General features: G+C 36.0%; 1 protein-coding gene across 1 annotated transcript in view; it reads left to right on the forward strand.

Annotated features, from left to right (window-relative positions):
• Window positions 1-11,458, forward strand: part of LOC131044984 (la-related protein 6A) — a 48,292-nt gene extending 36,834 nt beyond the window's left edge. Inside the window, exons 2-10 of the mRNA XM_057978485.2 lie at window positions 4,379-4,460; window positions 9,293-9,387; window positions 9,488-9,559; window positions 9,656-9,735; window positions 9,837-9,933; window positions 10,218-10,265; window positions 10,414-10,482; window positions 10,571-10,720; window positions 10,822-11,458. Of these exons, the coding sequence (XP_057834468.1) occupies window positions 4,379-4,460; window positions 9,293-9,387; window positions 9,488-9,559; window positions 9,656-9,735; window positions 9,837-9,933; window positions 10,218-10,265; window positions 10,414-10,482; window positions 10,571-10,720; window positions 10,822-11,073 (945 nt within the window). The 3' untranslated portion in view covers window positions 11,074-11,458. The remainder of the gene's footprint in view (window positions 1-4,378; window positions 4,461-9,292; window positions 9,388-9,487; window positions 9,560-9,655; window positions 9,736-9,836; window positions 9,934-10,217; window positions 10,266-10,413; window positions 10,483-10,570; window positions 10,721-10,821) is intronic.
• Window positions 11,459-16,544: the final 5,086 nt, after the last annotated feature.

Genomic DNA, 16,544 nt, shown 5'->3' on the forward strand with positions numbered 1-16,544 from the left:
ATGGCTCTGAGGTTAGGTGGGGATTTGAAATTTAATCAAATCCACTTAGAAGATGATTCTCAGATTGTGGTTAATGCAATCAGGCAAAAGAAATTTCTAATTGGAGATTTAGCAAATATCTCTTCTCTATTTGGCAAATTTTAGAGGAATGGGAAAAATTCAAAATGTCATATATTTATAGGGAAGGTAATTTATTGTACTTGGTAGCATATGTGTGCCAATTTATAGAGCTCCCCGTTGGGTGAGGAAGGCATTAATACTGGTTGCTTGTTCATTTGCTTGGTATGGAGCAAAATTTTGGGTGAGATGGAGGTGGCATTTGTAGTGAGAGTGAAAGCAAGGCAAGTTGTTTTCCGTGGCAACAAAGCTGATACCAGGTTGTAGAGCATTTTCTAGTGTCAGATGTTGAGGAATTGAAGGCTTTGAAGATGATGCTAGGTGATGACTACATCGAGTTCGATGGAAAATATAGGACAAACACAAGTTTGGCATTGTTATTCATGGCTTGGGTGATGCAGGTTGAAGAGAAGGAAATGGTGAAGAGATATGGAGTTTTACTTGGACATGGTGGTGAAGGGATGTGGCTTCAAGACTCATGGTGGTTGTTGGCCGCGAATTTACTATAGGTACAACATTCTGGTCCCCTTATCTTTGAGATGTAGATCATCGAAATGCACTGGCAGAGGTAGGCTTGGGATTTTTGAAGGAGAAGGGAGTGGGAGTGATTAAATAAGAGCAGTGATGCCCATCATGGAAGGAGTGAGAAGTCAGTATCACCTGTAAGAAATTAACAGGGATGGATAGCTACCTTTTTTGAGTCCCTGCATCCAATTCCGCGAGTTGGTTTTTGGTGGTGGTTTTTGTTTGTCTGTTTCAGAAACTTTGAAATCTGGCGGTAAGGGTACATGGTTGTACCTTTTTTGCCATTTTTATGTATCAAAAAAGTTAAAATATTAATATTAAATTATATATATTAACTTTATTACCCTTTACTTGGGGACGCGTCCCCGGGGTGCCTAAATCCCCCCAGGGACGTTTGGGGATGTGGGGACAGCCAAGGGATGCACGGGCATTTTGTATTCTGTATTTTCATATTGTAGTTGAAAATGAAGGTTTATGGCATGAGTGTAACCTTTGGGCATTTTGTATGATATTTATGTAATATCACATGCATATTGACAATGATTTCTGAATTGTGAATACATATTGGGTATTGACATTTTGAGCATAAATGTTGTATGTTTAAACTTAAGGTTCAACAATGTTTTCATATGCATGCTATATCCATGTTTTGAAACTTAAGGTTCAATAATGTTTTCATATATGCATGCTTTATCCATGTTTTCATATGAACATTTAAAATTTCCCTATATATTTTATATAGCCGTCCTTTCATTGCTTTTTTGTTGTTATCTCTTTTGTTGACGCAGAACATGCCCTCCGTTCTTGCTATTGTCTTTATTGTAGTGTGTGATAAACTGGGCCATATTTTCAAGATTTTAAGGCACATCACTATTGAATGTACTGCATGTTCATTACACAACTTTGCCAAATGGATTTTGTGATTATGGTCTTGAAGAGAGTGTGAATCATACATGTAAAAGGAACTTTTGTTTTTGAAATTTATGTGGTATGTGAATAGATGTTTTAAAAAAGGTATTTGAATAAATGCTTCTCTATTTGTAACTACAAGTGTACAGTTTACCAAATTATTACCGTTTTCCACTGCTTGGTTTATTTTTTTATTCAGAAAAGCTTGAATTCAGGCTGTAGTATGGCTGAGTTGTATTTTCAAGCAATTAATTCTGAAAACATATGCTTCCAAAGCTGCCTTTACAGAAGACATTCCAAAATTGACACAGTTTAAGTTACTGAGATAATAGGGGTATAAAGACTAGATAAAACAACTTTGTTATACCAGCTCAATAGTGTATGTGGTTTTGGCTTGTAATATTACCATGAAAAGGTAACCCTCAAGAAATTTAGGAACAAGGTCCACTGGGAGTTATTTAGTAAAAGGTTTCCCATGTTATGGGCATGTAAGATGAATTATAGCTTGAAACAAAAGGTGACAGTAGCAGTAAGGAAGGGGTTAGCCATAACTAAAAATATTTAGAATGGGCCTTATATATTTGTGTCACATAATTCTGTTTCGAATAGGCCTTAGATATTTGTGCAACATAAGTCAATTTTTTATATTTAAGAACAACAATCCTTGAATGGAAGGATGATAAATATGGGTGAGTCAAGTTCCTCTATAAGTGGTTGACAATGATTTGAGAAGAGGCTAAGTGAATGTCAGAGGAGGGTGGGTTCTAGGATATGTAGAAAACATGCGTGCTAGAAAAAGTACATTGTAAGATGAAATGAAATTTGAGTATTTTCATGAGATGTGACAGGAGATTCAAGGGATAAGCACATTACCAGGTAAAAGTACAGTTTGACTATTATTTGCTTAAAGAGTATGAGGCAGATTAGTGATGTGATATGTTCAGGTTGTTGGATACTTCTTCTCTCTGTCTAGATACATGTATTTAACAGGCATGCTTCTCCTAGTATTAAAATATTGCTGTACTCGGGTCATAATGATACATCTGGATATGGTACCACACTGTCTAGTGCTGTATTGGGTTTAGAGTTTATAAAAAAACTTTAAAAACATTAAAAAATTGCAAAGAAAACATTTAAGTATGGTTCACAGACACATTCACTAAATATTAACATAATTTAACAAAATAAATATTATGTACTAAAATATAAAAATCAAAACAGATATAATCATATAAATAAACATTTAAAAGACATGTTCTATACTCTTAGTCTTAGATTATAAATAACTAAATAATTTCTATTGCTGCTTCTGGATTTGATTGTGTGACTTTTTTTGCATCAACCTTCCAGATCACACTCTGTGATCCATCATCAGGATGTTTAGAGAATGCCAGGATGTTTAGAGAATGCAATTTACCTTCTTTCATATCCTGGCATTCTCTAAACATCCTGATGATGGATCACAGAGTGTGATCTGGAACGTTGATGCAAAAAAAGTGACACAGTCAAATCCAGAAGCAGCAAAAGATATCATAATGGATTGTGGAAATCTGATAATTTTAACTGAACAATTTCCATATTTAGCTGTATCTATATCAGAGGATCTTGAAATTCGTCACATCCCTATCCAATACTGTATCTGTTAACTTTCCATGAAAGTTTGAATCCATTTGTAACATGTTTTTCTGTGAGTATTCACATCTTGGACACCTGGAGAGGGAAGAATGTCCTTCTCTTTCCTTCTTTTTTCTGTCAATTCCTTAAAGTTTTGACTAGGATAATCCTCATGTTCTTTGTCAAGAGAAAGCAAAAGCTGATACCACATATTTGAAAAAAGATCAAATATGAATGTCGATGTTGGGCATATGTAGGTTACTGTGATACAAAATAATAGTACAAGGTTTAGAAATTCTTAAGCCTTCAATTATAACTGTGCCCTTGATAATTTTGAATATGTTATTAGTTGCCTTTTGCTTTTTAATGGACACGTTACTTTTGGAGAGTATGTTAATATGTTGATTATATATAAGCCTAGATTAAGAGTGTAGTAAGTTAAAATAGGCAATTATTTGTTTCTTGTTTGATTTTGCTTATCTTAGTCGATTAATAACCTCTTCTCCCCATGTATTGTGTTATCTACAAGATTCTGGTCTCTGGAGGGCTCAAAGTTGGATTTTAGTGTCTTTAGGGTTGGAAACCTGATTTTGGGTGAGAAGAACCTAGTCAAATATGAAATCAACTACGAATAAGCATGGGTTTAATTCCTTTGGTCAACTGGGTGGCATATGAGCATTATGTCAGTAAGATGTAGAAAGGGGTGTGTAAATCTTCAATATTAAAAGAATAGAGAAGACGAAAAAATATAATATGGCTTTGAAGTTAGATGGTGGCTGTTCAATTGAACAATAATATACATCCTTTTGGTTTGCATTCCAGTTAATCTAGTCTTTAATTGGTGTATTTGTTTGAGTCCATGTATTTGTTAACACTTTCTCAGTTAGGAATGTGAACATTTTAGTGCAGAAATATCTATAGCATTATCTAATTTCTACCACTGAAAAAGGGTTGCTTCAAATGAAATATTTTGATGGTTGGATATAAAATATTGTGCCAATGGCTATGCTACTGATGTCATTACTACATCTCAATTTGCTTGTGGATGCCATATTTTATGTGTAACATCAATGATAACCTTTTGTTATTTATAGCTTGTTGATTATGTGCTCTGATGTAAATTTCTTACCAAAAAATTATGTCTGGCAATAGAATATCATGACCCTTGCACTTTTGGAAACTTTCTAACTTTGCAATGTCTAAAATTTTCCAGGTGGAGTTCTATTTCAGTGATGCAAATCTGCCCACCGACAAATATCTAATGAAATTTGTGAAGAAAGATCCAGATGGATTTGGTATGAGCATACAATCCTTTTGAGAGACAGTTTGTTAAATATGACACTTTAGTTTGTATAATATCTTTGTACTTCTGGAACTTAAAATTATTTGTTTTTTATAACTTTGAAATGCTTTAGGCATTGATTTTTTATATTTGTCATTTTTCTATCAGCAATTTTAAAAGCAGATTTTGTAAATCATAAACTGAGCTATATGACACAAGGCCTTCAAGTTTTCTATTATACAAAGCATGTTTTAAATAGGAAGCCAAATAAGATTTTTGAGGATTTGTAAAAGGGAGACCAATATTGTGTGTAACTGCAGCATGTTTCAAATTCGCTTGGAGCAGCATATCCAGAAAACACATGTAAACAAACAAATTCAGTCAATAGGATACAAGTGCAAACAGAGTCTAGTTTTATAGGAACTACTTTTTAAAGGTAATCTGTATTGCCACCATCTTATCACATCTCTTGATTATTGCTTCTTTTTTGAGATAATTTAGTTGGGGTCCTATTGGGGCTCCTGCCCTTACGAAGCATAATTTTTGTACAGCATGTATACCACCTTACAATAACAGAAGGATTCAATACTTACAGAATGGTGATAACCCAGTACTAGACAGCATAAAGCACAGCGCTAACAGACCAAAACACAGCCAGATCTAACTAAACATAACAGAGCCACCCTTAGATGACATCCCAGTCCCCCTGGTTGGCAATTTCAGCTTGCTCCTCTTTGATCACTTAATCTAGTTTGCTGCCCTAGATGTCATTCTCCAATGGTGTGCTGTTTCCAACGAGGGGAATTGTAATTGTGAAATCCCTGCCCACTTCCAATCTATCATACCTTGGCACTAGCAAGCGTAGTGAAGTCACAAATACCACGTGTACAACATTTGTATGCATTGCCAACCCGATTGTATCTTCTGCCTTTGCCTTTACTATCTTTCTCAAACTGATTGGCAGGGACAATTTCAACAGCAAGAGCCTTAATTCTGCATATTCAATATAAAAGGCGAAATTGGTAATGAAGTCACCTCATATTGCCTGGCTTGTTTCCAACCCACTTTCTCCTATCACACCTTTGATGAAACCTATTGTGGCATCTGACTCACAGGAAAAGATGACCTTCAGCCTCCTGTTGAAGACGTTACTGCATTCCTTTAGTTCCTTTCCCTTTCCTGAGCTATGCTGGTTGCCATCGAGCACAAAACCACATCCAATACACAAACAACTGTGGCAAGTACCAACCAGCCTCCCTCAAAATACATGCTCTAACTACAGAACATTTGTCTCCTCTTAATAGCAACCCCTTAGCATGCTCAAGCAATTACCACAACTAATAGCACCCTCCACCATACCTTTGCCAAAGGATCAAATGCCTATGTTGCTGCCAATCCTCATCTCCTGCACAGCATTTGGCATTCTACTCCTCAATTGATATTTTGCACATGCCTCACACCTAGTGCAGACTTTGCATCTCTTCATTTGGTGATGGTATAAGATGGTTGCAATTCAGGTTTTTAAAACAATAGAATGACATAAAACAGGCCTGCCAACATAAGCACACTTAACATACTCACGGTGGCTAAACAATTGGGAGCCTTTCTAGATTATCCAAGGGCTTTGGAATTGACAATAGGTCGCTGTTATAGGATCTTAATATTACTTTTCTTAGCAAGATAATCTGCTGCAGAATTTAAATGTCAAATGTAATGTTAATTTCTTATAGAATCAAATTTCTTCTTCAATCCAGAGTCCTCTTCTACATATTTACTGAGCATCTAGTTCGAACTGCTCCATTTATTGATTGCATTTATCAGCACTGTCACTTATCCTCAACCTTTTTTTTTGGTTTTGAGATACCATGGTGTCTAGACCTGCAAGCATATCTTCCCATTCCACTTCATTCTTTGCCCTTGTGACAAAGAATAGTGACCCTCCCCTTGCTAGACCTGGATTCACTCTTGAAGCCCCATTAAAATTGAAGTTGACATAGTTATCCTCAGGAGGCAATCATTGTTCTTTACAATTAATTTGCTTCTTTTCTTTATTCTTGCAGTCTTATTCTTCCTTATCCCTTTAATGGGGAATGCTAATTGCTTCTTTATTTTCAATGAAATTCTGAACTAGCATAATCGGAAAAAGGCAGAGGGCTTAGTCACTAGCTATGCTAGCCTTGAATCCTCTTGGTCATTTTAAATTTCCTTAGAAGATATATTTTTATACATTTATTAGAAAAAGGCAACATGAATAATCATTTTAAAGACCCCACTTGTGTTAGTCCAATATAATGTATTGCTATTTTTTTGGAAATAATTTCATGCAAGTTAGTGATTCTTGTATTGAAGACTAGAATCACAAGGCCTTGATGATTGACCAAATCTTCAGTATCTAGGTCTGCGTTCCGTGTTTGAAAAAATTCTGATAAGAATGCACATTAAGAAATATATATTCATTTTATGTATCTGTACTATTTCTACATTCTTGGATAACATCAGAAGAAATGGAGGACTGCTGGTAATATGCCTTAATGTTTATTAAGAAATGTGCTCCTTTACAATTAACTTCGATACATTGGCATAGTTCTGAGTTCAACAGTATTTAGTGTCATGGTTCTGAGTAGTTCCAAGTTTAAAAGAGGGCAAGGTTAGAGCTTCTTGATTTGTTGCAGATTCTAATTATGGACGTTGCAAAATATGTTCTTTGGTTTTAGACTTTTAGCCTTTATATGCTACATGGTCCTCTATGTCAAGGAAGAGTTCAACATAAGAATATCTCTCATAATGAATATGTTCCTCGATCATAGACTTACAGTTTTGCATAGAAGATTCAAACACAGATCTTTCAGATTTGGATTATCTTAACAGAGTTTCTTAACAGTAGTCCATCAGGTGAAACACATATCGGTTTGACAACTACAGTTAAACAGAGTAAATGGATACACCTCTGCCCCTCCCTGGGCACGCGTATCCCTGTATCCATCTTGGATACGGACACGATATGGCGTGGATACACGTTGGATACCGTGCTCACACATGCCCAAAAAACCTTGATTTTCCAACCATGCCGGATACTATGTGATTTGATTTTTCTTAAATTTGACATAAATCTTTGTACACTTGATTTAAAAAAACTTCACTCCTGCAATTTTTTTTTATGTTTTTTTAATTTTTTTCTATGGGTATAAACCAAACTTAGACCAAATGAGGAAGACAAATGAAATATATTTCCATTTCAGCGACTCATTTTTTTGGCTGATCTTCCAATGCAACTTTACTATTTTTTGCATGTTGTAAATTGTTAAATCAATTTATAATTATATATGTAGCAATTATGTGTCTATATTGCTTTTAAAGTAATGAAAAGAAATTACGTGTCTATGTTTCTATATTGTGTTAAATATATGTGCATGGTTTTTTAATGAATGTTGTATGCAGCCATATCCATATTGTCTTCAAAAATTGCCATATCTGTATCAAATGCAGTATCCGTATCTGTGTCCATGCAACTTTGCAGTGAAAATGTAAATTACAGAAGCCCTATATAATAGCATGTACAGGATTAGTCACAATCAGTTATCTTCCATATGGCCTTTTATGCATTCAATGAAGCTATAAGAAAATGCGCATAAATTACATAGCCTAGGACTTTGCAGGGTTCCCTAGTGTTACAGGGATTGTTAAAAAAATTGCCATAAAAAAATATATTGTACCGTTGAAAGTTTGCCATCTTTTACTTTTTTTTATTATAATTTTATTGTACTGTGTTTAGGTGTTCACACCTCATACTAAATAATTTTTTATACATCTCAAGTCTGCTAGGGTTGCTAATGTTCAATTAGATGAAAACAGGAAACAAAGTTGGAAGCGAATTGCACAGAAAAGGATTTTTGTCAAATTTTGATATTTTGCTAACAAACCAACTTGTAAGCCTGTGTTTCTGGCGAGCTTTTTTTCATTACCCAATCTCAGTCTTGGAAGAAGCTTAGTATGCAAAATTATAATTTAATCCATGGCATCTACAGTAAATTTGTAACTGGATGTTAAATATTTATGTTAACTCAGATTATTGTATAGGGCTATTAATTTAACTTGGAAAGAAATGAATGAGTGCTTTACATGGCTAAATGAAGCTGTCAGAAAGTTGTTGAAGTAAGAAATGACAATCTATAGGATAGCTCCAAGCTTGCCCCAGGAATGGGTTAAGGAGCTAGAGTACCAAGTTGTGAAGTAAGAATGAAAAGTATTCTGTTAAAATAATATGCATGCCAGTCTTATTCTATTGACATGAGACTGAGGGCATGTAGATCATAACTAGCAGACAAAATATGACTAGATTTGATGCTTTGGAAGCATCTTATTTTTGTTTGCTGAAATTCTAATGTGTGTGTGTGTGTGTGTGTGTTTGTGCATGTGCATGTGTGTGTAACAAATGAGTTAGGATTTAGCTGATCTGGGTTTGTGTAAATGTTCCTTTGAATGCCAATGCTAAAGCAAACTCTTATGTCAGGAGTAGTATAAGGTATTGTAGTTTTGTCTTTTTCATTGTACCATGCCACAATTATGTTATCCTTGAGAGCTTGGCAAATTATGATAGTTTTCTAATTCCTAATGATTGCCTGTTTGTTTGGTTTCAATCTGCAAGTCTCTAGGAGAATAAATGTTGTTTGGTCTCTGCTTATAGCTGCCTTTTTTTTTGGTTTAAAAATTGGAAAACACAGCTCATAGCAATATACGATAAATGGATCTTGGCTGTTGTCTAAATGTTTCATTTTGCTCAACTAGTTAATCAGCATTGGTATTCTAATTTTCTTTTTATTTAATTTTAATATTTTGCTATGCCAGTACCTATTTCGGTTGTGGCATCTTTCAGAAAAATAAAAAATCTTGTCAATAATCATGCGTTGGTGGGAGCTGCACTGAGGTCATCTTCCCAGCTAGTGAGTTTTTGGACTGAACCTCTTTATCAGTTTCTCTCCAATGAGATCCTAAAATGAATTTCAGTAACATTGGTTTCATTTATTTATTGTATTTTGTCAGGTTGTAAGTGAAGATGGTAAGAAAGTGAAGCGTCTGCATCCATTACCTGATATTGACATTGAGGAGGTGCAGGTAATTCCTTAAGACATGCTTTTTCTTGTAATGTACCTAGTATTTACCTAGTTTATTGTTAAGCGTTGTCTGACTTTGCACTATTTGCTTTTGTAGTCACGCACTATTGTTGCAGAAAACCTGCCAAGTGATTATTCCATTCAAAATCTGGAAAAGCTTTTTGGTGGTGTCGGCAAGTATGTATTCTATCAAACTTTCCTTAATAATTTTATGATAAAAGACTGCTGATATTTTTTTTTGAGACAAACATTAATTGTGTTGCTGCACGCATGTGCAGTGTCAAAATGGTGCGTGTTTGCGATCCTCATGTATATAATGATTCCGGCTCATTGTCAATGAGACATTCCAAGAATGACATGCTTGTCAGCAACAGGGTAAATGCTACAAACTGTCCTAGTCACTTGAGAAATTTAATTCATAAACCTATGTTGGTACTGTTTGTTGTTATTATGCTTACTAACAGTGAACCAACATGTAGTTTTCAATCCACGGCATGCGCCCTTCTGTTGGTTTTAGTAATATCTTGTCATTCTTATAAGTTCATTGTTGTATAGCATAAGAAGTAGAAGGCAAAAGTAGTATTTACGGACTATGTTTGCATTTTCTTAGATATCATTTATATTGTGATTGCTGAGCACTGATTTTGTATTCCTTGCAGCTGCATGCACTTGTGGAGTACCAGACTGTTGAACAAGCTGAGAAAGCTGTAAGTCACAAACAAGAATTTTCATTATTGTGTTCAGAGACAGATTGATGTTCCTGTTTGGATTCACTCTTTTTGACAAGCAAAAACACTTGCTTGTTTTTTCTTTTGTTTTTCTGGGCTGATGTTCATCGTTTTGAAAAATTGTCAGGTTATAGAATTAAATGATGAAGGAAACTGGAGAAGTGGCCTACAAGTGCAACTGCTCTCCAAGCGGATGGTATCATTTGTTTTCATTTTTATATAACATACTCTATAACATACCAATAGTATTTATTCAGCATAAATCATTTCTTTCTCTGTTGCAGGTCAAGTATGGACATCAAACAAAAGCACGGAAATCTGACAATGCTGATGTACATGGGGAAGAGGAGGACACATCAAATGTTCCTGATGCAGGAAATGATAAGCAGACAAAAGCTTCTGCACATCATTCTGAACGGCATGATGATTTTGAAGTGAGTTCTATGTTTTTTTTTTTGGTTTGTTTCTGTTTGTTCAAAATAATTAGTAATTATGTTTTTATAAAATTTTGAAATTTGTAATTTTCAATGGACAGGGGGACGGACATCATTCAAGTGATAAAAATGGGGGAAGAAGAGGCAGGGGGCGAGGACGAGGAAAATCTCGTGGACGTGGGCAATATCATGGCAATGGCCGTGGCCATCCAGTTGGTACTGCAGCATCTAGCAATTCTATAGGTAGTGAAGTTGTGGTCAAACAACCTCCAGGACCAAGAATGCCAGATGGAACACGGGGCTTCACTATGGGTCGTGGTAGGCCTCTATTGGATAGTACTGATATTGCATAGGAGTGTTCCTATTGGGCTTTTGAGATACCCGATTTCTAAACTGTAAGCTTTTTTTATTTTTTGAACTTCGGCGCTGCTAGTGGGTTTGGTCAAGATGCATTGTCATTGATTTTGTTCTGTTTTGGCTAAAGACACTTATTGATAGCGGCTTTTTTGGGCTATCTAGCTGTCTTTGGGTATGAGGACTAGGAGATATTTTTTCATAGTAATCATATTGTAAAAATGTAATTTCAAATTTGTTTTTGGGTCTAGAAGAATTTGCAGGGAACTGCAACTATACATTATTATAGAAATACAAATAAATGTGAAAATAGTGTGTAATATGTGTGAAGGATTAACCAATCCAAAAGAAATGTGAAGCATTGACTTTTGTATACAGTCCAAACGATGGTTTCTCTTATGCAGTGTCGAATGTATCACGCCCACGTTAAAACTCTTCATGTTTAAGAAATCTTTATTACGTGTGAAGGATTACCAATCCAGAAGAAATGTGCAATAAGTACGAATGATTAACCAATCCAAAAGAAATATGAAACATATAGTGTTTTAAGGCTTCCATTCACATCATACATGATGTTCTTTTGTTGCGCATGACCTTTTTTTTGACTATAGCACGTCAAACATTATCTCATTTTCTTCTGTTGCAATGGTTGAGCTGCATTCTATGCATCTAACTAAATGCATCTTACCAAACAGTTTTCTATTCAATTATAGTATTATGAACATAGTAAATGTTTATAATAGAATAACTGTTGTTTCTGTGTTGGCTTTTTATTTAACACAGCCATTTTTCAAGCCTGGATGATAACTTGGTTGAAATTTTGAGATGTGCCTAATAGCTTTTGAATGGACAGTTTAAGAAATTGCCATGCCTGCTTTGGTGGAAATTGAAGGTTTTGAATAAGACTATATTAGCAGATGTGGCACAAATTTACCTCATAATATAGATATTTGTCTAGTGTTGCTTGTATTTAGCATTCATTATAATGAAGTACTGGAGTACGCTTTTCATTATAAGTATCCATCTTGAAAGTCGTTTATCTGGTTCAGGACTTTGAGACATATTAGCACATAAAAATGGTGCACTCTTTTCTTCTGAAGGCTTTACCCAACTCAATTCAACCGCTTTTATTATATTGGCCATCTCCTATTATGCAAGGTCTGGAAGATCTATTTGTAAACGAACTAATCATGAGATGAATATTTTGTAGCTGGGCAAGTATGGGCTGCTTAATTTGTGAGCTCATCATGTTGTGAAATGGGAGTAGTAATCTAATTTGAGGACAGGCTGCATAAGTAAATAAATCAACGAGTCCTTTCCGCCTGTTCCCAAGGTTTGAAACATTTGAGTTTGATTTACTGAAAAGTGCCAACAGTGGAAGAATGGGTTTGGTTGGAAGTTAGCAAATGAAGCATCAAGAAAATTCTAGAAATGAGATTTTTAAACTTTTATTTTCACTTGTTGCGCAAGTTCTGGTTAAGAATTGTCAACGGAATATTTCTGAACGATCCCTTCTAAATTTGGGAAATAGTGATTCATGCCACGGGGAAAAAGTCCTGTTTTATGACATTGATTTATACAATTTTTAGATTTATTCATTTGATAAATGTTGTTTTTATTAATTAGGATGGGTTGTGGTCTTATCCTTTAGAACAAGTGGGTTTGACCACAGGAAAATTGAGTGAAAGGCTGAGGAATGTAAAATAGGAACATTATACCTTAGGTATGAAATAAATAGGATAAAGAAGTATGGGTTTTCTGGAAGGGCCTAAATTCTTTTTCAGAGATCAGAGCAAATACGATGAAGAAGCCCAGCTAGGACATATCAAATGATAAGAATAAATAAATAGCAAAAGGTTTTATTTAAAGGCAAACTAATAGCACGTCACAAAGTGAATCAAAACCAACTGACCACTGGGCTAACCATCCACCAACAGTGACCAAAGACCAGCCAGTTCAAGGTGGCATGAAGTTGAAGTGCTTTAGGGTACTTCGAATTTGGACTCTCACAACACTCCCACGCATGGACTTGATGACATGCATTTTCTTCTTGGCAGAACTCCCATTCTTTGAAGCCAAACTTGAACTAGGAGGATATAAGGGGCATGAGGAGATCCTTTCCTCAAACTCCAGCCTCCAACTTGATCTAGGATCAACCATAATCGACTCCTTGCAACTTTCTTGAAATAGCTAAATTTGGGATGAGGCTCGAGTTTAGATACATATTTCAACTGAAAGAACCCTAGCCAGAGATGGGTGAATGTCCTCACCACTCGGAGCCATGGGTACGCCAAAATACGACTGAGGAAGAGAGGGCACTGGTTGCTCCTTTTTCCTTGAATTTCAATTCCATTGATTAATCATGCAACTACCTATGGCATGCCCTTCTTTGTAGCATTTGAGGCAGCATCAAAGAGATTTTATAAACAAATTGATGTGTCCAGACCCCTAGCTTGGAAGATAAAGTGATTGAAGACGTAAGCATCTTGTCAACATCCACATTAACACAGAATTTGACAAACATATGCTTGCTTGATTTGGTCATTGAATCTAGAGTAATGTACTGTATGAGCAAGTTAACAATGTCTCCAACACTTCCTCCTCCCAATATTTCAAAGTTTAACCTGGGAAGCTTAACCCTAAGAGGGATTTGCTTGAAGACTTCCTTAGAATCAAAGCCCCGATATCAAGAAGAAAGACCTTAGGCATAACCAATATTTCTCTGTCCACTAACACTTCACTTTCCCCAAGCCCACCTCCTGTCCGCTTTCCTTTCTTCTTCAATCAGCACCTAAAGGACTTCGATAAATTTATCTTCATCAAGTATAGTTGCCCCCGAACATAGTCACTCATGTCGAGAAGGATATCATCTTGCAGATACTCAACATTAGGTTGGATCAGGGGACCTTTGCCTTTGAGCACCATCCTTGACACTTTTGAACAGATTAGGTATCATGAATCCTCTATACAGCAAGCTCTTCCTGTAGACGTAGTTCGTGATTCTCAGCCTGCTCCGCGATTTTCTCTAACAAGGTAATAGCTTTTTATATTGGTTGAAGTCAGTATGCTCTTTCCATGCAAATGATTGTAATTGTCGGATGATATCTTCTTGTTCAATTTCTAGCCATGATGTAAAACCATTCTGACAGGGACAACTCATGATAGCACATGCTCCTTTAGCCGTTTTCAAAAGGTGGCTTATTAAATTCTGTCTGCAAGGGTGATAATATCAAGTGCTACAACACATGTTGCCACCTTTACGTGTCCTCAACTTCTTAATCCTGTCATTAATGATAAATCTTCCTAATCGGCTTCTCAGAAAATGTGTACCGCACATTTGCACGGCAGGTCGAAGTTGGTAACAGCCGAAGTGATTGCCAAAGTAGATAAACTCGAACAATTTTCGTTGGTGGCTAATTATAACCTGTTCCTTGTCAACACTCATGTCGCCACCTCAGCAGGCCTTGAGTCGTGTTCTTGAGAAATGCGGCAGCTTCTAAGTTGGGGGGTGGTCTCTCCTTGAAGCCTTCATGAATTAACACAAGTGCATTGGGAAATCGTATGGTTTCACAACCTCTGAACCGCTTCAACAAACAACCAGAAACCCGACCTTCTCGGATCTTCATGAAGAGCGATCGGCCTTTTGTGATTTCCCTCAATTCTTTTAACACGTCTATATTAGGTCTGGATTCCGAAAAAGTCCAATGGGAGCATTCCTCACCTTAGAAGATCTTTCCACAATAAAATCAGGGATGTCGGGCACAGCTGACTCTCAAACCCAATTCAAATCCAAGGTAAGAGTAGAACAGGCCACTCCATTGAGGGCACCCACACAAAACTTCCCAACGGCACCCACCCAAATCAGGTCGCTTTGGTGCCTGTACATTTTTTTAGTTGTATCAATGATAAACAGGTTAAATAATCATGCAGATCCCTTATTTTTATTTCGAGTCCAATGCCGTGTTCTCATATATTCTATCTTTTTTGTATAGTTTAACCTTCTAGACATAAAATGACTTTTTTAATTCATAGTTAAAGCTTTTATTTGTTGCAGCCAGATTTGAAAATCTAAAAATATAAGTCGTTATTTTACTGGGCTTGTATGAATATCTATATATTTTGGTCTGAAAATTAAATTAAATTCCAAGAATGGCCTATAGAAATTATTTATTTTGTAAAACTGAACTACAAATCTATAAATTTAGTCTGACATGTTCAGAGTTTGTCTGTGGCCTTATCTTTGAACTTTAAGATTCACTAAATGTGCTTCACTTGCATAACCCACTGCGTTTATGATGCAGCTTTTGTTAATTTTTGACATACCCAGTTTGCTAAGATTTTTGTGGGGTATTGTTAGTAGTTGTAGGTAGATGTTGTGAGATTCTTGTGTCTTGTTGTAATAAAATGCTACCTGGAGCCAATGCTAATTCGCATACTGCATATTAAATCTTTTTCTATCAAGTGCAGCTTTGAAAGAGCAATGCTGTAAAACCCAGCCATGAAGAGCAATTTTTCTTTTCTGAAAATTTGAATAAGATACTATTAACCTGTAAATACAACAACCATATTCATCAATCGTATGACTGTTAAGTTTATTCAATTACTTTACCATGTAACATAATAATCAAAGGGCAAAGACCATAATTTTAGGTAGCCAATTACTTTACCATGTAACATAATAATCAAAGTGCGAAGACCATAATTTTAGGTAGCCCTGGGTGAATGGGACCTTCTTTGGTCATGGTTAGTGTTACCCATAAAATTTAGATTTTGCTACCATGTCATAAAGTTTTATGCCTTGTAGTTTTCTCTAAGGACTTCCTTCATCCGCTTCAATAATGTGGCTCCCGGGTCGCAACTTTATGCATTTTCAAAACTAAGTAGCTGGTCCCTTGCCTTATTGATCTTGTCGTGGGGTTCTCAAGTTTCAAAAGTACCCAATCACTCGACATGGTTGAGAGAAATCACAAAAGGTCGATCGCTCTTCATGAAGATTCGAGAAGGTTGGGTTTCTGGTTGTTTGCTAAAGCGGTTCGTAGGTTGTGATACCATACGATTTCTCGATGCACTTGTGTTAATTCATGAAGTCTTCAAGGAGAGACCACCCCCTAACTTAGAAGCCGACACATTTCTCAAGAACACGACTCAAGGCCTGCTGAGGTGGCGACATGAGTGTTGACAAAGAACATGTTATAATTAGCCACCAACGAAAATTGTTCGAGTTTATCTACTTTGGCAATTGCTTCTGCCGTTACCAACTTCGACCTGCCATGCCAACATGCGGTACACATTTTCTGAGAAGTAGATTAGGAAGATTTATCATTAATAAAAGGATTAAGCAGTTGAGGACACATAAAGGTGGTAACGTGTTGTAGGACTTGATATTATCACCCTTGCAAACATAATTTAATACACCACCTTTTGAAAACGACTAAAGGAGCGTGTGCTATCATGAGTTGTCCCTGTCAGA

This window comes from Cryptomeria japonica, chromosome 1 (genome assembly GCF_030272615.1).
Source record: "Cryptomeria japonica chromosome 1, Sugi_1.0, whole genome shotgun sequence".
Taxonomy (NCBI): Eukaryota; Viridiplantae; Streptophyta; class Pinopsida; order Cupressales; family Cupressaceae; genus Cryptomeria; species Cryptomeria japonica.